The 24,676-nt window shown below is 47.8% G+C and overlaps 3 protein-coding genes and 1 pseudogene across 3 annotated transcripts; 1 reads left to right on the top strand and 3 right to left on the bottom strand.

The window, feature by feature from the left end:
* On the bottom strand, positions 4,217–6,853 carry LOC8068901 (annotated as a pseudogene).
* On the top strand, positions 11,484–16,122 carry LOC110434819. Its single transcript, XM_021459555.1, has 3 exons — positions 11,484–11,618; positions 12,248–13,004; positions 13,109–16,122. Exons 1-3 carry the CDS (start codon positions 11,484–11,486, stop codon positions 13,141–13,143), a joined length of 927 nt encoding a protein of 308 aa, XP_021315230.1. The 3' UTR covers positions 13,144–16,122.
* Positions 16,702–18,014, bottom strand: LOC8072584 (E3 ubiquitin-protein ligase EL5). Its single transcript, XM_002453968.2, has one exon. The coding sequence runs from the start codon at positions 17,871–17,873 to the stop codon at positions 16,917–16,919; it is 957 nt and encodes a 318-aa protein (XP_002454013.2). The 5' UTR covers positions 17,874–18,014; the 3' UTR covers positions 16,702–16,916.
* On the bottom strand, positions 20,992–22,795 carry LOC8072585 (E3 ubiquitin-protein ligase EL5). The gene has a single exon (XM_002453969.2). It carries the CDS (start codon positions 22,450–22,452, stop codon positions 21,205–21,207), a length of 1,248 nt encoding a protein of 415 aa, XP_002454014.2. The 5' UTR covers positions 22,453–22,795; the 3' UTR covers positions 20,992–21,204.

A 24,676-nucleotide genomic window follows, 5' to 3' on the forward strand; every position in this document is an offset into this window, starting at 1 on the left:
AAATTTGACATTGAGAAGTATAGGTCTTCCATTAAAAAAACTGAGTTACATTGACCTACATAGAAGTTAAAGGAATTGGTAAGCCAAACCTGAAAACAATGTCAAAGAAAATTGGAGCATCTAAATTACCAGAAAAGTATTGAAGACTATCCCGGTTAGGCCTGCACTCTAGACAAAGAGCATCTGGTAACACCCAAGACATAGACACTACGCGAAAAACTTACTAAGAGAACACTCCCCTTCCAGTGTAGGGGCGGCTGGCTTTGGAGCCACCTTACAGTGGCTAGCCGGCAGCCAGGCCACTGTAGGGGCAGCTAGTGTTACCAGTCGCCCTTACAGTGGGGGAGGCACTGTAGGGGCGGCTGGATCACCAGCTTCCGTTATAACAAACCACTGTAGGGGTGGTTGGTGATCCAGCCGCCCTTACAGTGGTCTGTAACTATAAGTGGCTTCCCCACCTTCTTCCTCCCCGAGCCACTCACTTCTACTCGAAAAAAGGCTTGGGAGGCCTTGGGAACCTCCCTAAAATTACTCTGGTAAGGGGAGGTTTTGAACTCAAATCCTTTGGTGGAGCTTGTTTAAGGTAAGAAAATGCTATTCCCACCCTCTAATCCAAGTTTTATTGGTTGACTAGTGAGCAATTTACATTTTGGTCTTCTCTCTCTTCCATGGAGCTTGAGCTTTGTGTTGACCAAATTGGAGGTTATCTTTGATGCTATTAGTGTAGATTAGGTAGAGACATCACCTTGCACCCTCAATTAGGTGATATAGCTTGATTTTAGTGGAGATTAATTGTAGTTTCATGTATGGAGAGAAAAGGCATGTTGTAGATCTAGGATTTCCTTTTTTAGTTTTTGTTTCATGAAATTGGAATGTGGTTGGCATGAATAGTTGTTGGTAAACTAATAGTTGTTGCAAATAATTGTTGCTAATAATGGTAGATAATAATTGGTACTAATAATTGTGCCTAATAATCGTTCCTAACACAATTATTGCTAATAATGATAGCTAATAATTGTTGCTAATAATGATAGATAATAAAGGTTACTTATTGATTGTGGCTAATAATTATGCTTAATAATCATTCGTGACACAATTATTGCTAATAATTGTTACTAATAATTATTCTCAAGTAATTACTTTATTTTTTATTTTTGTAAAGATGGAGGACAAGGCTACTTGGATGTATGGTTTGCCAAGGTACTCGCAAGCCTATGCTGATGAGGTGGACAAATTTATTACAATCATGTTGAATCATGCAAAGACATTGTCAGCAGGGACTAATTGTTTAGTTATTTGTCCCTGCAAAGATTGCAAGAACCACTTGGCAACTTATGATGTGGAAATCATCTGATCACATCTGATTAGGCGAGGATTTGTTCTAGACTACACAGTATGGCTTCATCATGGTGAAGTAATGGTTCTTGACGGCAACGATGATGACCAAAAGATGATGTCAAAGGCCAATTGTTGTCCCAATACTCAGACATGTTTGAACCACAAATGCAACAAGATTCAACCAATGAACAAGCACGTGGTGATGATGTCGGTGGTGTCAACAATAATGATGGTGATGTTGGCGGTGTCGACAATGATGATGCTGGAGCATGTGAGGGGGATGCAGAAAACTTTGACAACTTAGAGGAAATGCTTTGGGCCATTGGACCAGAAATACTACAACAGAAGAAGGGTCTTAGAAAAACTAGAGCAGGTGAAAATAGCGTCAAAGGAGACTGTGTATGGTGTTGAGAAGGGCTATCCAACACACTAGACACTGCTCTATTTTGTGCTTGAGCTACTCATCCTGAAGGCTAAGTACGGCAGGTCGGACTACAGTTTCGACGATCTGTTGCATCTTCTGTCATCTGTGCTGCCACTGCCAAACTTAGTTCCCTCCAACACATACCATGCTAAGAAGGTTATAAATCCATTGACAATGGGTGTTGAAAAGATCCATACATGCCCCAACCATTGTATCCTTTTTCGTGGTAAAATCTTCGAAGGACTGGATAAATGCCCTCGTTGTGGGGCAAGTCAGTACAAGGACAATGACCTTTATTTTGGGTTTCTAAATTTTGTATTCCCAAACCTCCCTGGTCCTTGGGTTGATACGTAACCTTCCATTTGGCTAACCTATATTTTCGTTTGTGTTCATCATTTTGCCAATAGAAGCGGGATCTGAAGCAGTCTATTTTTTGTAATACCCCTCTCGGCATTTCAAAAAAACACATCATAAACATCGGTAGACTAGACAACATCGAGTTTATTAAAACCAAGCGCCCTCCCCCACTGAAAGCATCTTTCCTTTCCAGCCACTCAGTCTTTTTTCTATTCGATCTTCAATTATCTTCCAATCTTTATTGTTCAACTTCCTAGTGTTCATAGGTAGGCCTAGGTAACGAAAATAATATTTACCAATAACACATCCAAACAACTGCGAATAAAAATCTTCATGGTCTTTTGCCTTGCCAAAGCAAAATATTTCACTTTTGTGAAAATTTATCTTCAAGCCCGACATTTGTTCAAAAGTACTTTGTAGAAATTTCATATTTACCGCCTTTTGAGCATCATGACTCATGAAAATTAATGTGTCATCCGTGTATTGAAGGATAGACAACCCATTTTCGATTAAGTTTGGAATAACCCCCTCGACCTGCCCATCTGCTTTCGCTCGGGCAATAAGGATGGCCACCATGTCGACTACTATGTTAAATAGTATGGGCGATAGTGGGTCACCTTGTCTCAAGCCTTTTTTAGTTTGGAAGTAAGAACCTAATTGATCATTGACCTTAATATTGACATTACCCCCTTCCGTAAAGCTTTGTATCCAATGGTACCACTTTTCTGAGAACCCTTTCATTCTCAACGTTTGCTGTAAAAAAACTCCACTTAACCTTATCGTACGCCTTTTCAAAATCAATTTTAAAAATGACTCCATCTTTCTTCTTTGAGTGTAGCTCATGAATTGTCTCATGAAGGATTACCGCACCCTCCATAATATTTCTCCCTGGCAAAAAAGCCGTCTGAGTCGGTCTGATTAACCTTTGTGCTACAGTAGACAACCTGTTGGTTGCAACTTTTGTGAAGATTTTGAAAGACACATTTAGTAGACAGATCGGTCTGTATTGCTGAATGACTTTCACATCTTTATTTTTTGGCAAAAAAAAATAAATTGCCAAAATTAAGGCGATTTAGCGATAAGTTTCCGTGATGGAAATCTGTGAACAGAGCCATCAGATCTTCTTTTATTACATTCTAGAACACCTGATAAAACTCTGGAGGGAAACCATCTGGCCCTGGTGCCTTATTATGTTCCATTTGAAATGTTTGTGCAGCATCGGAAATCGTGCAGCCAGAGTTTCACCATTAAGCCATCGTGAATTCCAGAAGGACGCTTTCTTACCATTTCCCAGCTGGACAACTGTGGCTGCATTGAAAATAGCTCTATCTTCATCAGTTACAGGAACCTGCAGGCCTTCCCAAGGTCTTGCCTGGTGTCCCAACTAAACCACAGCCATCTGAGATGAAGTGATTGGCTAAAATGATCGAGGTCTTTAATGCCTAGTCCACTGTTTGGTTGTGGTGTACAAACTGTTGGCCATGCCACCCTACATTTTCCTCCAGTGAGTTCACCATCTCCAGCCCACAGGAATTTTTTCCTCATCTTATCAATTTCTCTTAAGAATTGCTTTGGCGCCTTGATCACTGTCAATAGATAAACTGGCAGCGAACTAAGCACAGATTTCACTAGCCCATGCCGACCCGCCACATTGACAAGTTTTCCTTGCCATCCAGCTAGCTTGCTCTTTGCTCTGTCTTTTTTGAAAGAACAGGAGGGGCAGAAGAGCCCCTACTGAAAATTTATTAAGACAACCCAGGAGGTTGCACAAAAAAAAACAGATATCAAAAACAAAGAAGGAAAAAAGCAAACTAGCAGATACAAGCTAATTAAGAGCTAAGAGCTAGAACTTGACCATCAAGAACAAGTCTATTTAGGATACAAATAAAGAAACAAAAAAGATTAAAGCAATCACACAAGATGCTCTAGCCATGTCTGAATTCCTGGGAAGTATTTTTTCTTTGCTCTCCATAGGAGTTGCGTGAAAAGGGTCTTGAAGCTTTCGAAACATTGCCAGCATTGCTCTGTCTTGTATGTATTGCAGATGTACCATTCTCGTCCTCCCAAGAGTGAGAGGCAGGCCCAGGTTTTTTTAGATAAAGGATAAAAATATCCGGCTTCATCTACTCAAGAGTACAATCAGTCCAATTATTACAGAGTTCGAATGTGGGAACAAGAGGCAGGTCCAGGTATTGGATAGGAAATTAAAGGAGACTCTTGTTCCTGTGAAGTCGCCAAGGATTTCATTCATGTTGATATCCGCACATCTGACTGTGGCCACCGAGCTTTTTGCCATATTAATGTTCAGGTCAGTAGCCTCTTCGAATGCCTTCATTATCCGCATGATGCAGCCGATATTTTTATTAACAGGGTTGGTGAATATCATGCCACCATCAGCGTATAGCGACAGACGAAGCCTTGCTTGCCATCCTTTTAGTGGTGTCAAGTGTCCCTCTTCAGTAGCAATGTCAAAAAATCTGCTCAACACGTCCATTGCCAAGATGAATAAATAAGGCGATGGAGGGTTGCCTTGCCGTAATCCCCGAGCATGCATCAGCTTTGGACCTGTGTTCCCATTTAGCATAACCCTTGATGATGAGAATCCGAGAAACGCTGTTAACCACTTTGTCCACCTTGTACTGAAGCCCCTATGGCTCAACATCTCTAGGAGATACTCCCAGGAGACCGTATCGAACGCTTTACTGATGTCAAGCTTCATCAGAGAGACCGGGGTAGTGTCTCGCAAGCCCTCTAACATACACAAAGTTATCTTGAATGCACCTGCCCTTGATGAACGCACTTTGTGAATCAGATATCAACTTGTCTATGTAATTGGACAGCCGTGTAGCTAGAACCTTGGTGACAAGCTTGGCAAAAGAATGGACCAAACTAATTGGCCGAAAGTCTTTTGGTCCAGTAGCAACTTCCACCTTCGGGATGAGAACCACCTGGGCCCTATTAAGTTGCTCTAAGTAGGCAAAGTGTTGTATATGAATGCTATGAAAAGCGCTTAGAATGTCCGGTTTAATTATGGCCCAGAAGTGCTTGTAAAAATCACTTGTTAAGTCATCAGGCTCCGGCGCCTTTCCACTCGGAAGGCTCTTAATGGCGAGCTCAATTTTATTTTCACCGAATGGTCGGTCTAGCTCTAGGCCCGGCAATTCCTGTAGCCTGGGCAAGTCAAGACTGTCCCAGTTGAAGGCTCTAGTACGTATGGCACCTTCCTGCCCATCAGGTTGGAGAAGTGGTCGTGAATGATCTGCTCCTTCTCATTGTGCTGCCATGTTAGCGTACCATCTTGTCTTTTCAGAGATAAATATATTTCCTTCTTCTTGCACACATCTTCAGGAGGAAAAATCTAGTGCAAGCATTCCTGATTTCAGCCAAGTTATTCTAGATGCCTGCCTTCGCCTTGATCTTTCAAAAGCCTTAAGACCAAGAGCCCTCAGCTTAAGCTCTTTTCTCAGCTGGTGTTCTTCATAATTCATATGACAGCTGTCTCTCTTCCTGGGCAGTGTCCAAGCGCAATATAACTAGCAACAAGAGAAGGCTTATTAAGAAATTCAGCCATAGGCGCGCTCTGCGATGATGACGCCGACTGCTGGGCACCGCGGCGGTGGCACGCGTTGAAGCAGCGCTGCAGGGAGCCGGCGACTCCGAAGGCGAAGATCACAACCAAGTAGCGTCGGAGCCGTTTTCCTCGCCTGGCCGCGTGATCAACATTTGGGACGTGTTGCTTCCACGACGGCCACGCAGATGGTAACGCGCTCCACGTCGGCTACTTCGCCGGCGCTGCCGCAGGTGCAGGAGGAGCTCGAGCTCGTTCCTTGCCTTCCGAAGCTCCACACCACAGCCTCCGAAACGACCTCGGCCTCGCTGAGACCGGCGACGACTTGGCGGCGTCGCGCGGGGTGGGCGTCGGCACGGGCGCCAACTCAGGAATCTCGATCACCAAAGCGGGCGCGGCGGCGGTCGTGTCGTCTCCGTCGTCGGTGACGATGTTCGCCGCGGTGACCGCGCCGCCCTGGTCGGAGACCCCGAGAAGCACGTGCACGTTCCTCGGCAGGTTCGCCGGCTCTGGAGGGAGCGGACGAAGAGCCGAGGCTGGTGCTGGGGTTTGAGACGACTCGGGGCCGGGCTTGGAGACGGTGACGGTGAGCCGGCAGAGCGGGCAGGTGGTGTGGGATGCCAGCCACATGTCGACGCACTCGGCGTGGAAGCCGTGCCCGCAGCGCGGCAAGAACCGCGCCTCCTCGCCGTCCTGGAGCTCCGCGAGGCACACCGAGCACTCCACCGCGTCCTCCTTCGACGCCGGCGCGGCAGCGGCGCGGTACACCGTGACTGGCAGGGCGCGCATCACCTCCGGGTCCACGCCCCGAGTCCGGGTGGCACCATTATTCGAACCCGCCGTCCCGTCGGCGTCGTCGCCACGGCGGCGGCGTCGCCGGGACCAGGCGCCATGGTGGGTTTCCCTGTCCCGGGCGTCGAAGCAGTACTGCAGGGATAGGAGGCCGATGGAGATGATCACAAAGATGACGATAGAACTGGCCACGGTGATGGAGCCGCCGGGCGTCATGGCGCTACCCGCGGCGTCCCCCACTGGCGCCGCCGTGGGAGGTCCTTGGTGCTGGGACGTCGTCGTCGTCGTCATGCTCGGTCAGACGACCCCTTCAGTGGCGCGGCGAAGCGTCAGTGTAGGTCGGGCACTCGATATATATACGCGGAGTGCCGGGACCGGGAGGAGGCGCACCGTGTGTTTGGTTGGGGGTTGGGTGGGTTGGGTTGGATCCAACCCAGTTTTTGGGGACGGAGCCAACCGTGTTTGGTTGCACTTCTGATTTTGGGGATGGAGCCAACCCATTTTAGTGTTTGGTTGAAGAATTGGGGACAGAGCGGCTCCGTTCAGTGTTTGGTTGAAGGAATTTAGTGTTTGGTGGGAGCCAACCCGGCTGGAGCGGCTCCGTCCGCCAGATTTTGACGGACGAGTCCAACCCGCATCTGAGAGGAATATTCTCCTGGAGCCAACCCAACCCGCTCCCAACCTCCATTCAAACAGCCAGAAAACGGGTTCAACCCAGCCGGATTGGCTCCAGCACCTCAACCAAACACACGGGAAGTGTCCGAGCATTGCCGTGACGATGACGACGGGGACAGACAGTGATGCGACGAGGCGCATGAAGCGGGCAAGATAAAGAGAGAGAAGGCACCGAGAAGGAGGCTATTTTCTGGTGTTTTGCTCGGCCGGCCAGGCATGGTCAATGGCGGCGGTGAGACCGAAAGAGGGAGATATTTGGATCCACGAACGCGAGCTGTTAACTGGCGCTGTGGAGAGCGCCTGTCAGCGTCAACTGCAAACTGGTTTTGGCTATCGTCGATTTGATATAAATCCCGGCACGTGATGATCGAGTGTTGATAACTCGATTCTGTCCAACCAGCAGTAGAAGTACAGTCCAACGACCAAACCCGAAGGCGCCGCGGAAACATTTTCTTGTCCCCCCAAAAATTAACGTATGTTTTGACTCAAATGGAAGAATAAAGGTTGTGGATAACTTCCCTCCATGCAATGTAAAAATCTGAATTCGCAAAAGATGACATGTTCAATGGTCATTTTCATTTTGAGATGACTAAAGGAAACTTTCATTTGACCAGTTGACAACCCAAAATGACGAGTTGAACTACCTCGTTACTAGTAGTAGTATACAAACTGAACTAATAATTCAACGACGGAGTGCCCAACTGGCCAACCGATTTGTCATTTGTCGTCGCTTGGTTCGGCCTGTTAAGCTTGACACTGAAAACGACATGGACAAAAAAAGAAGAAGCTAACACGAGGATCATGAGATGCGCCATGCGTGCAATGCATCCGGCCGGCCGGCCGGGTCACGTTGCAATGTGGCTGCTTGTTGACTTGACTGACCAAGGAAGATCAGCAATTCAGCATGCGTCAGCAAAGACGTGGTAAGAAAGAATTTGACACTTGCGTCGCCCACATCAATGCGTTGTTGCCGGTTATGAATCTCTTGGTGAAGTCAATACATAATTAAATATATGATGGTAGCACCAAAGTTGGGTAGCACCAAAGTTAGCGCCTGTCAGCGTCAACTGCAAGCTGGTTTTGGCTATCGTCGATTTGATATATAAATCCTGGCACGTGATGATCAAGTGTTGGTAACTCGATTCTGTCCAACCAGTAGAAGTACAGTCCAACGACCAAACCCGAAGGCGCCGTGGCAACATTTTTTTTTTGTCCCCTCAAAAATTAACGTATGTTTTGACTCAAATGAAAGAATAAAGGTTGTGGATAACTTCCCTCCATGTAATGTATTCGCAAAAGATGGCATGTTTAATGGTCATTTTCATTTTGAGATGACTAAAGGCAACCAAAATGACGAGTTGAACTGCCCTCCAACAGTTTGGCAAAATTTATTTGTTAAATCTTGTTGTTTGTCAACTCCCAAAATAATATAGGGAGAAAAAAAAGATCTCATCTCCAATAGTTTGGCAAATTTTGTTTCTAAAAACCAAAAAACCCGCTAGCGAAACGAAGAGATCCGCTAAACGAACGAAGAGTCACACTAAGCGTAAGGAGAAAGACCGATGCCAAGCATGGGGCACATGCGTATATTTACGCGCTAGATAGAGAGATGTCAAGTTAGAAAAGATGGAGAATTAAGATATCAAACTGTTGGAGAGAGTTTTTCCTCACTTTGCTAAAAAAAATTATGAATGAGAACTGTTGGAGATGCTTTGTTACTAATAGTAGTACTAGTATAATGCACGTGCTAACGCTACGGTAATATTTTGCTATGGTTGAAAAATTAGCTACAGCTTGCAGATACAGATAGCGATAGCGAAGGGAAGTCATTTGATTAACAGCGGGTGAGAGGAAGATGTGGGCCGGTAAAAAGTTTATTGGTGACAAAAACACCATGTGGAAGAGGGCATCACGAGGTAATTGATCGGCAGGAACTCATAAGACTTGTATATGATAATTGCAACTGGTTGATATAAAAAAGGAATACCTTGATTTAACCATAACTCTCAAAATGTAACCATTCTAGATGGGCATTATCTAATAAATAAATCATGAGAACCTAGAAAACTCACCCTCAATATGGCGGAGGTGTGATTAGTTGCTTGCTGCCAGTGTATGCCTCCACCATGAATGTCTTCTGTTTTATTCTTGAGCACAGGGTTCTTCAACCTCTCCGCCACGAAATTAGTTCCAAGAACTTGTCCACAAGCTCACGAATGACCACAGCCTGTATGCATCCATGAAGTTGCTTTGAACCCCTGAGATCTAGTGAAGCCGGGCAGGCGCAACTTGATCTCCAACCAAGAGGCGACTGCAGAAATAGAAGCAAAAAACAACATTATTCAGTTACACATGCAAGCATGTACAAATGAAAGTGCCAACAACACCCACAGATGCACCAAACCAGATAAAAGGTAAAATATGTCTAGTGTAAGCTAGAACTTATTTGAATTATTTTTTTACTCCTTTGTAGAAAAGAGTCCATCTGTTTGTAGTTTCCTTCTTGTTATCCAATCACACACACAAACTTATACACACCTGATGAAACCAACTCTCATTTACGTACAAGCAACTGCACCTTTTACACAGAAATTTGCTAATTAACTTACCAAAGAAAAAATATTATCTAAAGGTATTAGAAGATACTGAAATTTCATTCTCTTAATATTAGAGAAATTATATCCCATAAAAAAACAAATTACTATTGCAAACCAAGTTAGCTTAAAGAACGGTTCTTTTGTTCTTACAAATTAATCATTCTATTTCTATGGCTATCACATATAACATCCTTCCAATTGCATGGGTCTGTATCTTGCTCACACCAATTTAGAAAGACTCCATCTGTTTGTAGCTTCCTTCTTGAAGGCAAGAAGTGCTTCACCTAATGAGTGTTTGCATTTTGGACAAGCAAAAAAAGTGCCACAAATAGCAGCTATAATCATCACATACCATCTGAACTCAGTATTCTTGCCTCATGAGCAACAAGTTGTAGAATTATCAAAATGGACAGGTAGCTGGGTTGTTTATTCAGGAAAAATCCCATTGATAATCAGTTGGTGAAACATAAGCACATACTATTCCAGTTTTCAGATGTCATTGATAAAGCATGTTGGCATGCATCTTCAAATCAGAAATGGATTTAACAATGACGTCACTCATTGAGTGCTCAAATAGATTTCCAATCATGGAACAGGGACAATCATAAAGTTAAAATTAACAAGACAGAATCACAACCAGTAAAGTTGTAGGAAATAAAGCATGATGAGATAAAAAAACATGCAGCAGATCAAATGCAGCACACATCAACGGTCTTATAATGGGAAATTAGAATCTTGATTTGCCTCTAAATAATTGCTTCAGAGATACAAACCTTTTAAGGGGATAACAACGGGGACGAACCACAAGCCTCAGTTCGATCTGTTGGCATCCTTTAATCTGTTGGCATCCTTCCTCTAAGCTTACCACAAGGATATGTATTCTAAACTCCAAACTCCACAAAAACTTAACCATTTTGCATTTGCAAGAATAAAATGCAACTAAAAGACAGAAACAAACACAACAGTAACACCAAAACTATTTAACGCTCGGTTCACCAGCAGTATAAGCGCCTGCAAGAGGTGCGACCTGAGCCCCGGCGGCAGCCTGCGCGCTTTGGTGTCGGAGCAAACCCCCGATCTGGTCAGGCAAATCGGCGAGGTCATCCGGGTAGAAAGGCGCGACGTGGGCGAGGAACAGCGCGAGGTTCCCGAGCTCCTTGGCCACCTCCCGAGGACGAGGTCGCAGCCACCGCCGCCTGCTGCTGGAAGAGGAACACCGAGGACTCGAAGTGGCAGTCGCGCTTCATCTTTGCCTGGAGCACGGGTAGGTTATGCGGCTGGCCAGCCCCGATTGACGCGGAGGCGGTGACCACCTCCGGCGTGAACGCCGGCGCGTGCTTGCGTGACATCAGCGCAAGAAAACAAACATCCTAGGTCTGCCGCCGTCGGTGTGCTAAAACCCTAGGCGTGACAGTGGAATCAGGGGCCAAGTGACGTTGGCAATGGCATGCGGCAACACCGCACCCAGAGAAAAAAAGGGAAAAATATAAATCAATTAATTATGTCATCGCGAGGTGAAGTGGCTGAAGACGGCTGTCACAACGCCGGGTGGCGCCCTCCATCTCGACGGTGCCGTCAGAGGCGAGCATAGAGGCTAGTACGGAACCGTCAGCGTGTGGGAGTAGGAGCGGCGGGGGTGCGAAGGGGAGCAGTGACGGAGCCAGGATTTGAGTCTTGGGTATTCCCTTGCTAGTGTCTGGTGAGTCGTCACTTAGCTGTTGTCTTTAACCTCATGACCGATGTGCGCCCTCGCCAGTCGCCATGTAGGCATAGCATAGGGATAGAGGTCGCGCCCGCGCTACACGTCCCACGATGCCAGGAGCTTAGGACACTGGGAACCAGCAGTGCTGCCACCACATTATGTCTGGTCGGCTAGGGTTAGAGATTTAGGAATGAGGATTATGGAATTGCCTCCCACTCATACCTCGTTCACTCACATGAAAAAAATAATTTTATTATACATGCTACCATGTGCATATTCCGATTTATCTTGGAAAAGAGTTTAGAAACAAGATATGATTTGTACTAATATTTGGTGGCATGAGTCAATATGTATGTGGTCTGAAGATAAATAATTAGATTCTCATTTGTAGAAACAATAAAATAGAATAATTTTGGTAATCGAGCGTTAAACCTATGTGGAAAAATAAATATAAAGATAGATTAAAAAAATAAGAGAGAAATTTTATTTGGATGGAGAGACACAATCTCCTCATTGGCAGGGGGCGATTACCACACATCCGGCGACCTGCGCAGGCTGCATCACGTGACAGGGCCTCAAGGGCGCAAAATGGGCGCAAGAAAATAAAAGGAGCTCCGAGCAGGAATCGAACCTGGGCTAAGCGATGCATTGCGCGAGTTTGGAGGGGTAAGCAGCGTTGAAGCCTGGCATCATCTATACTATAAGGGACCAACCAAAATTATGCTTTGTCTACCCAAGAATTTGTCCCACAGAGAGATAACCTCTGCTCCATTCACTTAAGAATTTGCACCCAGAAAACCATCCGCTTGCAAATCAACGATATAGATCTGCTCTCAGAAGGCATCACCACGATCGTGTGGCCACGGAGAATTCCAGGCTTCAACGCCTGCCTTACTCGCACGATCCCCGCCCGACACTACAGACAAAACTTCCCCTCTCGATCTCGCACGTCGCCCTCTCTTGATTTTCGGTTTCCAAAAAGAAATCTCTCTCTGCTTCCTGATTTCTCGGTGCCTAGAAGGTGCCAGCTTTACCGTCCCGAGTTCAACCCGATCAAGGAGCACAAGGCCCCTGCGGGAGTTCCTGGACTAGGCCAACAGCGTCCACGCTGCCACCGCCATCGGCGATGGCGGCGGCTACTTGGGCATGGAGTACTGCGAGCGCTAGCGAGATGGTGGCGCAGACTAGGGAGGTGGAGGTGCTGGGGAACGACCTCTTCGTTGTGGGCAAGGTGCCAGGAGCCCAGGACTGCCGGCGCTGCTCCGCCTCCGTTTGGCCTCTCCCAGGCCGCCGCTGCTCCTGATGCCTACGCTGGTGGAGGCGAGCCAACAAGGGATGGAGGCGCTGGTGGGACGGGCGGGGCGGAAGGCATACCTGGGCTTCAGCACCTATGTGGGCGTCATGGAGTTCTACTGACACCTACGCGGGCGGCGTGGAGTCGTACGACGGTGATGCAGGCTACTTCCTCGAAGGCTCCTCGGCCACTAGCCTCCAGCCAAGCAGCTGCTCTTGCAAACGCAAAACCAAGGCATCTCGACCACGCCACAGAAGGTAAGCGCTAGCTGTAGCAAAAAACAGTGTTGTTGGCGATTGGATTCCGTGCTCGATGATGGATGTTTCCTGCTGTTTTGATTGCGTTTTATGCCTTTTTTTAGGTATATGTTTGGATTTAGGTTATAGAAGGGTCTAAAGAGAAAGCCGATGCCTCTCATCAAGAGGCTACGCACAGGGGTAATGCATTCCCTTCCTCTCTGCGATTTTGTTTCATAGATTACCTGGTTATCATGTGTTCTGCAAGTTTAATGCTGGATGCTAGAAGGTGCGATTTTTGTTCTGCTACTCTTTTAATTGATCTGCGGTGGTTCTGCAGCTCCAATGCAATGGAAAAGGTGGGGACAACTCCCCCACCGATTACCTAAAAAAAGAATGTGTGATTTTTTTAGTCTAGATGTTCACTGCATCCTGCACCTAAGGCCTAAGGATGATATGAACATGTGGAGTTGTCTGGCTTAATTTTTAGATTCTGTGAGTGTAGTTTCACAAGTGCTTTTCTCATAGAAACGATGGTTAGCAGAATTGAAATGGCCCTACTCTGTATTTTTTTTACTTTTGATGCTCTAGCAAACCCTGGTTCAGACTTACAGTAGAGATGGTTGACTTGAGGTGCATCAATAATTTTGCAGCAAACTGTGTTAGATTAATAGTAGGAAATGTAATATTTTGCTAAAGTGCAATGCCATGCTGACAGCAACTGAATGCTCTGAAGGTTTCCTGGTTAGAACAACTTGGAATAATACTGCGTTCATGTTGAAGTTATGAATAGAGAAACCTTTACCTGAATAACATTGGTAATCTTTATCGTGAAGCATAAAAAACATGCAAGTTCAAGGAACATCTTATTAGGATTTAAAACTTTAGGCAACAGAAACCTTTGGTAGTGGTCTATCTGCTAATGAACCATGGCCATTTAGGCAACAGAAACCTTTAAATACGGATGGTGTATCTGTTAACGGTTTGTATATCGTTCCTGAAACAAAATTAATAATCCTTGTTTGTGTTCAACAAAGTGCAATAAGTATGTTCCTTTACCAAATTAGTATTGTATGTTCATTTGTCTCTCACAAGGTAAATAGACTCTTTTATTTTGCCCTTTTCTGTTTCTTTTCTTCAATCCCATTCAAATCAAGACATGTGAGGTGTATAGTCAACAGTTATGAGAATTCTTTTATGCAATTTTTTTTTTCAAGATTCTGCTCTTGCAAAGAATTTTCCTATATACATTAGTGTAACTCCTACTATAGTTTAAGTGAGCCAAAATATGTCACCACAAGGTGAGGTCTCGGGCCTACTTTTTATCTGGAGCCCAAGTAGTTCCAGAGTTCAGACAATGATCTCTTGCTACAGAAAATGTTACCTAGAAAATGTTACCTAGGTAAAGCCTTGAAAGTGGCGCGATCTCAGTTTCCAAATTTAGTCACATGTTATATTTCATTTTTTAGGATTTTCTAGCATCTTTCTTATGTGCCCTTCTTTTTTTATAAGAAAAAAATAATCTAGGTGGATACTTGATGGGATGGGCTAATTAGCGTTCAACACGATTATAAGCTCGATGTTTAGCTCTCTTTCGGTTGCATATTTATGAATCTACATCTCAGGCTAGATTTACACTCATTTGCTTTGTCTTCTCATATACATATTTCATTTGGCTGCGACTTTAGGCAAGCAATTGCTGCTTCTGGTATGTGTTCCCTATGTCAATGATAATGCAACTATTTTGGCTATCTCAGAAATTAAATCATGTTGTGTAACTTGAGACCAGTGGACAAAGCACTAGCGAATTAGAAGCTATAAGGGCACCTTATGAAGATAGTGGAGCTTGAAGACCTGAAGCCATCTTGCTGGCTAGGCATGTGCTCCTGTATTTCTCTGTGTATATCTTTCTAGCTACTGGTTTGCTATTGAAGGTGTAGTACTCAAGTAGTTTTCTTTTGGCTGTTGTTGGGTGCAATACTGGAGTGGTTTTGTCTTGGTTGTCGGTTTGTTATTGTCAGCAGCAATACTAAAGTAGTTAATTGTACACTGTAGGATTGCAGAGCTGACCTATATGACTAGATGCAAGCAATGTTTGTTGGTGGGAATTGTTTAAATTGCTTTTTGTAATTGTAAATATTTTCTTAATCTATGCTTGATTACTAAAAGATATTCATTGGTTGTTTCATTTGCATAGATGTTCGTGAGATTTCTTTTTTGTTTCTTTTGTTGACACGTGCAAGTACAGTCTGATCGATCATGAGCTTAGCAGGAAGGTCGGTAGCTGCAAAGCTTAAGAATTAAGAAGTTTGGAGTGGAGAGAAATAAAGTTATGTGTAAATGTGCATGTTTTGCCAATATGTCATGTCAAAGACTGAGTGTTGTTTCAACTTTTGTGTCAAGTGTCTTGTTTTGTAATGGTATTATTGTCGAACCCATGATAATAAAGTTGACTTTGGCAAGGTTAGTTCCCGTTGTAATATTGGATCCAAATCTCTTGAAATTATAAGTATTATGCAGGTAAATCATATTTTATTGTTTGATTAGAATTACCAAATGTTACCGTAGCGTTAGTACGGGCATTATACTAGTCCAAATAATGTCGGCCCTTAGATTGTGCTGGAGTCTTTGAAAGAGGATTAGGAGCCATTGATCTTAATGATGTTTAAATTCTGGGTACAAAATCTTTGGTACATAGTGGTTGAGCTGTCTCAGCTGGGGACGCAATCCTGGGTATACCAAGTATAATTTTGATTGGTCCATTATAGTATAGATACAAACTGAACTAATAATTCAACGAGGGAGTGCCCAACTGGCCAACCGATTTGTCATTTGTCGTCGCTTGATTCGGTCTGTTAGGCTTGACACTGAAAACGACATGGACAAAAAAAGCTAACACGAGGATCATGAGATGCGCCATGCGGGCAATGCATCCGGCCGGCCGGGTCATGTTGCAATGTGGCTGCTGGTTGACTTGACTGACCAAGGAAGATCAGCAATTCAGGATGCGTCAGCACTCGGCAAAGACTTGGTAAGAAAGAATTTGACACTTTCAATGCGTTGTTGCCGGTTATAGAATCTCTTGGTGAAGTCAATACATAATTAAGGTCTTGTTTAGTTCCGAAAAGATTTCGGATTTGGGTACTGTAACATTTTCGTTGTGGCAAATATTATCCAATCATAACCTAACTAGACTCAAAAAATTCGTCTCGTAAATTACAAACAAATTGTTCAATTAGTTTTTGTTTTCTTCTATATTTAGTGCTTCATGCATGTGCCACAAGATTTGATGTGACGGGAAATCTTGAAAAATTTTCGGAGTGAACTGAACAAGGCCTAAATATATGATGGTAGCGCCAAAGTTGGGTACTTGTATAGTACTAGGTAAGTTATTTACATAAGAGTCTGTCGATACAGGTTTGATTTGGCATGAATGTTCATTGTTTTATCTATTTATTTCGATAGTAACAATGTTAGTTTTTTTTATTGATACGTGATATGTTGTTGACAACGAGTTATATGTGATGGTTTTGTCAATATCAAGATATGAGCTTAAAAAAAATTTGGTGCTAATTTATATTTTTGAAACCATATTTAAATATAAGGAGGGCAGTGACATCAGGTATTTGATATCCGTTAATTCAAATAGTTAGGCTGGGTATTGAATTCAAATAGTTGCATTAGATATCAATGAGACGTGTTTTGCAGGCCCAGACAATTTCAGCTCTGAAGTGGACTTTCTTATTACGCTCTAAAATTTTATAGATATAAAACAACACAAATCTATTTTTCAATTTACTTAAGAAATGGCACATTAACTGAATATACATCTGCACCATTGCAGAGAGCGCAGAAATTGGTGCTGCTCTCCGACTGGCCGGTCGGCCGCATACCCCGTTCCGGTGCTGTGCCTCTTCTATGGTAATGGTAAAGCTAGCTGATACCCTGCTCCAAGTCGACTCCTTCGCTGGCACCTGCACCGGCACATGAGCAGGATGAAGAAGTCGCTCCGGCGCCTTGCCTTCCGAAGCTCCAGAGCCTCCTGATCGATCTCAGCCTCGCCGACCCCGGTGACTTGGCAGCGTCGCACGGTGTCAGCGTCGGCGTCGGCACGGCCAGCTCGGGGATCTCGATCACCAAGGTGGATGGGTTCGTGGTCACCGCGGTGACCACGTCATGGCCAGACACCCCAAGAAGCACGCTGACGGGGAGGCTGGCGGTGGCGTAGCTCGCGGGCTCCGGCGGGACCGGTGGAAGAGCCAAGGAAGACACCGGATGAGGAGATACGCCGTCGGGCTTGGAGACGGTGAGCCGGCAGAGCGGGCAGGTGGTGTGGGAGACGAGCCACATGTCGACGCACTCGGCGTGGAAGCCGTGGCCACAGCGGGGCAGGAACCGCGCCTCCTCGCCGTCCTGGAGCTCGGCGAGGCACACGGCGCACTCCACCACCGCGTCCTGCCGCTCCTTGTCCGCACCTCGCGTCGCCAGATGGTACACCGTGACAGGCAGCGAGCGCAGCAGCTCCGGGTCGACGCCCCCGCTGGTGCTGGTCCGCATCGTCCCACCACCCCTGGTGCTACCACCGGCGGGCGTCCGCGGACCACGGCGCCGCCGCTCGCTCCGTTGGAAGCAGTACTGGAGGGAGGCGAGGCCGAAGGCGAAGATGACGAAGAGCAGGAGGATGCCCGCGACGGTGAGGATGCTGCCGAGCGTCATGGCGGCCGCCGCACCCGCCGTGGGCGCCACGGGTGTGTCGGCGTCGCCGCCGCTCGGCCACGCCGAGTGCCCTGCGCCGTCGGCGCCTTCGTCGGAACCTTGCCCCATGCTGTGTTCTCGATGCCTGGATGTAACGAGTGAGCACTCGAAAGTGGGGAGCTCGAGCATATGCATATATATATATCCGATTCCGGACCATATCCATGCGAGGATGGTTGTCGCGGCGACGGGGAAGACGGAGGGAAGGCGTGGAGAAGTTGTCGCGCGCTTGCGCTTGCACCGGCGCCGCGGCTGCGGCTGCTGGCAAGGCTTGGGGGCCAAGGCTGTTGCTGGTGGCCTGGCCGGTCGCGATACGGCGATAGGACACCTGGCCAGGTGAGACCGGCAGGGCGGCCGGTCAATGGCAGCGATCGCGGACGCGAGCGGTTTGCCCGTGCCTCCGCGCGGGCTTTTTGGCCTGGAGCGCTGGATGGATGTCTTCTCGGTGCCCTTTGGCCATGTTTAGTTCCACTTAAATTCTAACGTTACAACACATGCATAAAATATGAAATATAGATAAAAAATAAACTAATTATTTAGTTTGATTATAATTTGTGAGACAAATCTTTTAAGTCTAGATAATCAATTATTAAATAACAATTATCAAATACAAACAAAAATACTATAATAGTTAAATTCAAAAAAAAATAAATCTAAACAAAACCTTTCTTTCGTTTAATTTTTCCCTTTGAATTGGAAAGGTACTCTGCACCGTGACCATGATGCACTTTCTTTGCCACGTGAGTGACGTCGTGTTCGTGATGCTCAAGCAGTCAGGTCCATCCAATTTTTTTCCCAGTCAAGTGGCTAGAGCTGTCACTTCCGGTTCCATTTTGACGGGGTGTACTGGGGCTGCAATGAGCAACTTGAATTTTTCACGTGACGAGTTTATATAAACAACTTGTATAACACACGCTTAATGATGTGAGGTGAGCTTCATTCTCCGGTCCTGGTAATAATTAAATACGTACCGGTGGAATCGAATTTCGTTACCAGTTTCTGAATGTGCTGTTGCTCCTCTGTCATGGATTGATACAGCAACAGGGCCACCAGGGTCATGAGATGCGGCTAACCAAATGTACGTAGTTGGATCTTGGTCGCGTGGAGCTATGGTGCACTCCACTTGGTTTGTTTCTCGCCGAAGCTTTCACTTTCAGGCCTAGTTCGTTTGGTCTGGATTGAAGCCTGGAACTATTCCAGCTAATTGATGTTCATATAAATAAGTCTATCATTCCAATCGGAATAATTCCAGAACAGCTATTCCGGAGTAAACGAACGAGCCCTCAATGTTTCCAACTCGGCCTGCCGCTAGCCTGGTACTACTGATTATTAGGGATGTTTGGTTGAGTGTGTTAAAGTTTAACAGGTATTCTAGCATTTTCGTTTTATTTAATAATTAGTGTCCAACCATAGAGGCTTAAAAGATTCGTCTCATAAATTACTCTCTAATTGTGTTTTTAGTTTTAAATAATCTGTGTGATACGTACATCATGCATGTATCTAAATATTCGATATGATAGGTGTTAAAAAACAGGTGGAACCAAACAGACCCTTAATCAGTTTGTGCATGCTATTCCGCCCTCCATCAAAGGAACTATCTAGGGTAGTGTCTCTTGGCATTTGTGCGTCTAGAATCATGCAACGGAACTCCCTTTCCTGCTATCGCCGATTGCTTACCTGGCGCCAGCGCCCTCCCAAGATCCCTACTAGGGATGGGGCACCATCCTTGTAAGGCGCGAAAGGAGAGTCACCTCCATGATCCTTTGCCTTCTTCGCTTCCATCACCTCTCAACACTCAACTTTAATGTGCTAGATCGACAAGGAGCTGACATAGTTGCACTTCAACAACTCTCCATTTGCTTCCTTCTCTTCGTCCAAGAGGTGTGAGGGAGTACATCTCACCCTCCTTTTGGGATGTTGTGAAGGGAAAAGGGAAGGTGGTAGCCCCTATCCCTGAAGCTTGCCATGCTTTGCCTCCCAAGGGAGAATTCAAGGTGGATGCTTATTGCCCAGCTCCTGCTATGGCTGCTCGAGACGTGGTGCCAATTGGTCAGTGTTGATATTTTCTTAGGTTGGAATAGTTAAATTCTGCAAGCACAATGAAACATCTTTGTAGCATTTCACCTAGAAGTATTATAAGGTGTCATATTTATATCCCTAGGGAAAGCGATGGCTAAGAGTATTTGATAAATAAGGTGTTCTGGATTATATCATAATTAATTCTCCAAAGTCTGGTGGGGGTAATGATAGACAAAGAGTAGTGTGACATAGAGAAGTTCCAAAGCAATAGAGGATAGAAGGCATAGCTAAGTACTAAGGTCCCTATATTCCACTCTACTGCCTACTGCTATGTTTTAGTAAGATCAGAAAGTTAGCAAAGATATGGTAGAGATCACACGCAAGAACACTAGGAGTGCACAAACCTAGCACTGCAACGGAAAATGAAGATAATTGTGCTAGACATTTCCTGCAAAGAGCCCTAAGTTATAAATGTTCAATGGGTCGTGCCCAACGTTGTGTTGTGCCGTGCCACAGGTCTTCGGGCCGCTATGAGCCATCATGACTAGTGGGTCGTGCCTCTACGGGATTCATGCCTGGCCTTCGGCCCAAGGCATGGCCCGTGGGCCAGTTTTCGTGTTGTGTCGGCCCTCAAGCACAGCGTTTTTCTTATGTCGTGCTGGCCCACAGCCCGTCAAGTCGAAAACAGCTTATTTTTATCAATATTTTCACCAAATGCTAAAACACTTAATCGTTTTCACCAGTATAACAATTAACAGCACATATGTACAATTCACAACTACCCAACAATTTATTTTCATCGAGTCGCTACCGGACAGACCGTTGGAACAGGTCATGTCGCGTGCCTGAGTGGTAGGCTAGGCACAACATGGTCCCTCGGGCCGGACCAAATTGCCAGGCCATGGGTGGGGCCACCGAGCTGCGGGCTACATGGCCATATATATACCCTAAGTTTTAATAACTTATGCGAATGTGCTGCGCTACAAAGGTCGGAAAGGGTGTCACCACCTACTAACACTAATTCCGGACATTGGTCACTCTACGTCCTATCATTGTTGAAGTGCAGTGCATCGGTCACTCAAGAAGTTAGTTACTGATCAAGATCCGTAGAGATATTAGTAAGGTAGCTGATACGCTAAGTCAAGATGAGCAATGATAACTAGTTGCAAAACAAGTCAAGCAAAACTATATCCAAAAGTATTTTCAACTAAAAAGCAATTTAATTTAATGGAAAAAAGGTAAACTATCCTCGCTATTTTGCGGGCTAGCTATATTTAATATTGGAATAAAAGTGTAAAATCTAAAAGAAAATTCTAAACTAAAAAAATGGCACATGAGTATACATTTACACTATATATTGTCTATTGCAGAGAGCGCAGAAATTGGTGCTGCTCTCCGGCTGGCAATGGTGCCTCCGAGACGAGAAACCGATAGTAACGCACTAACACTAGCTGATTCCCTTCTCCAAGTCGACTCGTTCGCTGGCACCGGCACCGGCACCGGCGCAGGAGCAGGAAGAAGTCGCCCCCGCTCCTTGCCTTCCGAAGCTCCAGAGCCTCCTGATCGATCTCAGCCTCGCAGATCCCGGTGACTTGGCAGCGTCGCGCGGGGTCGTCAGCGTCGGCGTCGGCACGCCCAACTCCGGGATCTCGATCACCATGGCGGCCGTGGAGCCAGCGCCAGCGGCGACCACCGCGCCATGGTCGGACACCCCGAGAAGCACGCTGGCGGGCAAGTTGGCGGTGGCGTAGCTCGCGGGCTCCGGCGCCACCGGTGGAAGAGCCAAGGAAGGTGTCGGAGGAGGAAGAGATACGTCGTCGGGCTTGGAGACGACGGTGAGCCGGCAGAGGGGGCAGGTGGTGTGGGAGGCGAGCCACATGTCGACGCACTCGGCGTGGAAGCCGTGGCCGCAGCGGGGCAGGAACCGGGCCTCCTCGCCGTCCTGGAGCTCGGCGAGGCACACGGCGCACTCCACCACCACCGCGTCCTGCTGGTGGTGGTCCGACGTGCCGTGGTGGTGGTGGTGGTACACCGTGACAGGCAGCGCGCGCAGCAGCTCCGGGTCGACGCCCCTGCTGGTGGTGGTCCGCATCGTCCCACCACCACTGCTACCACCGGCCGGCCCGGGCGCCCGCGGACCACGGCGCCGCCGCCTGCCTGCTTGTTCGCCCTGCTGCTGGGCTGTTTCCCTGTCCCAGGTGTTGATGCAGCACTGGAGGGCGATGATGCCCAAGGCGAAGAAGACGAAGAGCAGGAGGATGCCCGCCACGGTGAGGATGCTCCCGAGCGCCATGGCGCCCGCCGCCCCTGCTGATGCCCTGGGCGCCGGGGGCGTGCCAGCGCCGGCGCCTGCTTGGTCAGAGCCTTGCGTCATACGTATATCTGATGGAACGCGAAGCGCTGAAAGCTCCAGTTGTTGGCGCAGCCGGCAAGCCGTTGGTGTGCCGTGTGGAGGTGGAACGAGTTCTCGGGACTCGGGAGTGGAGAGCTCGGCCGCATATATATACGCCGTGGCGACGGGGGAGGGCGAGGATCGGAGAAGACGCCGAGAAGTTGTCGTGCGCTTGCACTGGGTGCGGTGCGGCCAAGGTTTTGTTTCCCGGTGGTAGAGCACCTGACCTGGCCAGGCGAGACCGCCGGCTGGTCTGCCGGTCAATGGCGGCGGTGAGAGAGCCATCGTGGTTGGGGAAGGCATCTTTGATTCAACGAACGCGATCGAGCGGTTTACCCGTGCTTGAGCGGCTGCGTAGGATTAATTTCCTTTCGAAACGTGCGTGCGCTGTCACTGTGGAGTGATTGTGATCGGTCCGGCCAGTCAGTCTCTCCACGTGAGTGATAGCGAACGAGGTCGTAATGTTGTCTTGTTGATGATGCTTTTCCAGCGGTCGCCGGTGTTTATCTCAGACTCAGAGTAACGACTTTTGACCATGTCACTTGTGGGCAGTCCGAAGCACAATCTTTTTACCGTCAAAAGCATGGCGCCAGTTGTAAACATTCCCTCACCCTCACGGCTAAAGCGCGCAGTCAAAAAAAAAAAAAGTAGATTCCTTTGCAAATTGCCAAACTAAAAGATGGATGCATCTTGTCTCTTTCAATAGTTGTCACTTCCGTTCCACAGAGAATATGCATGGAACCTGGCACGACCAAGTTGAACTTTTTCACGTTCCATGTTATATAAACAGTGTGTGAAGTGATGACGTTCCGTGTTATATAAACAGAGTGGCTCTGAGCTCTGAGCTCCGCTCCCGTCTCGAGCTTGGGAGCTCGCGTCCGCCTCCGCGGCTGCCGCCGCCGTCGTGCTGGCGGGGCTTCCTTCTGGTCCTAAGCTCCATGGCTTCCTCCTAAGCTCCCCTCCCCCCACCTCCGCGCCGCTATAGGTTAGCGCCCCACCGCCCTCTCTATCTCGCCCCCCGCTCCCCCGTCTCCACCGCAAGCCAGATCCGTCCTTCCCCGCCGGCCGGCCGAGAGCCTGTGATCCAACAAGCACCTTCCTCCCCCCCCCCTCATCCTCACCTGAACTTCGCTAAACCCGCCCCTGCGCCCAGATCTAGGGGTGGCCTACAATGGAGGACGGATCTTCGTCCAATCGACGCTCCCGGGGTATCGAGGTTGAAGACGAAGACGAGCATCATGGATCCGTGAACATCCTGGACCAGATCCTCGGTCGTGGTCCTGGGGGGCGGGTGTCCCTCAGCGACTCGGAGGATCTATCCGGCTCCAACGAGGATGCTCCGGCCAGCCCGCCGCCGGCAGGCAAGGGCAAGGAGGTCGTCAAGCCCACCCGCAAGCGGCATCGGATCCGGCGCCACCGCAACCGCCGGGCTCCGGAAGGGTTCATGGCTGCGGCGCGTCGGGCACACGGCCCTTTGTCTCCGCCGTTGACGCCTCCCCACCTCCGCTCCAGCTCGTCGGCGCACCCTGCCAGGCCGGTCGGGGCTCCTGACGAAGATGGTTTCTTCTAGGTACGAAGTCGCCGCTTCGGTCGCCCCCGCTCCCCTCGGCGCTCCCCCCCCCCCCCCCCCCGCTCTCGCCGTCCCGCCGGAGCTCAATGGCCTCTGCCTCGGGTGCTTGAGATCAGACCACATCAGGGCCAATTGCCGCTACCCGGTCAGGTGCTACAATTGCGGTGCTGAGGGACATCGAGCCGCCACATGCCCTTTCCCCAAGAGCGCGGTCGATGTGGGGACCAAGCGTGCCCGCTCTCCTGCTGGGGTTGACGCGGGACGAAGGGTAGCCCAGCGGCGTTCCTCGGTGCGACGCTCGCGTTACTCTGCTGACACGGTGTCTGGGAACTCTGTTTCCACAGGCAACAACAACTTGCACGTCCCGGAAGCCTGCGCTGCTTCCCCAACGCCTGGCGGGCAGCCGCCTTCGCCCCCACGCAACCACCCCTCGCCGCCAAGACAACCTCTTGGTCTCGACGAGCCGGCCGCTGGGGGGTGTGGGGGTATAAACCCCTATACCCTCATGGGCCTATATGGGCCGCATCATGAGAGGTGGCTCGGCCCACAGGATGAAGACGTGCGGCGCATGACTGGTCGGCGTGCACCGCAAGGCTACAAGATATTGTACCAAATAGGATACTTTGCTTGTAACTCTGTCCCTTCACGATATATAAGGAGGGGCAGGGGTCCCCTAGAGGACAGATGATATATACATCATATTCTCTCAACACAAATCAATACAACCAGACGCAGGACGTAGGTATTACGCCAACTCGGCGGCCGAACCTGGATAAAAAGCTTGTCCGTGTCTTGCGTCACCATCGAGTTTGTAGTTTGCGCACCGTCTACCGAAAACTACTACCGTGGGTATACCCCAAGGTAGACTGCCGACTAGCTTTCGTCGACAGTGGCGCGCCAGGTAGGGGGTGTGCGTACAGCTCTCCCGACGAACGAGATGGTCATCATCCCCGACCT

The sequence above is a fragment of the Sorghum bicolor genome, chromosome 4, assembly GCF_000003195.3.
Source record: "Sorghum bicolor cultivar BTx623 chromosome 4, Sorghum_bicolor_NCBIv3, whole genome shotgun sequence".
Lineage (NCBI taxonomy): Eukaryota > Viridiplantae > Streptophyta > Magnoliopsida > Poales > Poaceae > Sorghum > Sorghum bicolor.

Bases quoted from the DNA above. Each gene is read 5' to 3' on its own strand.
- LOC8072584 (XM_002453968.2), bottom strand. From the start codon at position 17,873: ATGCATATGCTCGAGCTCCCCACTTTCGAGTGCTCACTCGTTACATCC.
- LOC110434819 (XM_021459555.1), top strand. From the start codon at position 11,484: ATGACCGATGTGCGCCCTCGCCAGTCGCCATGTAGGCATAGCATAGGG. The intron at 11,619-12,247 runs GTCGGCTAGGGT...ATTTGCACCCAG, and splicing joins CTGCCACCACATTATGTCTG to AAAACCATCCGCTTGCAAAT. The intron at 13,005-13,108 runs GTAAGCGCTAGC...GCCTTTTTTTAG, and splicing joins TCTCGACCACGCCACAGAAG to GTATATGTTTGGATTTAGGT.
- LOC8072585 (XM_002453969.2), bottom strand. From the start codon at position 22,452: ATGCCTTCCCCAACCACGATGGCTCTCTCACCGCCGCCATTGACCGGC.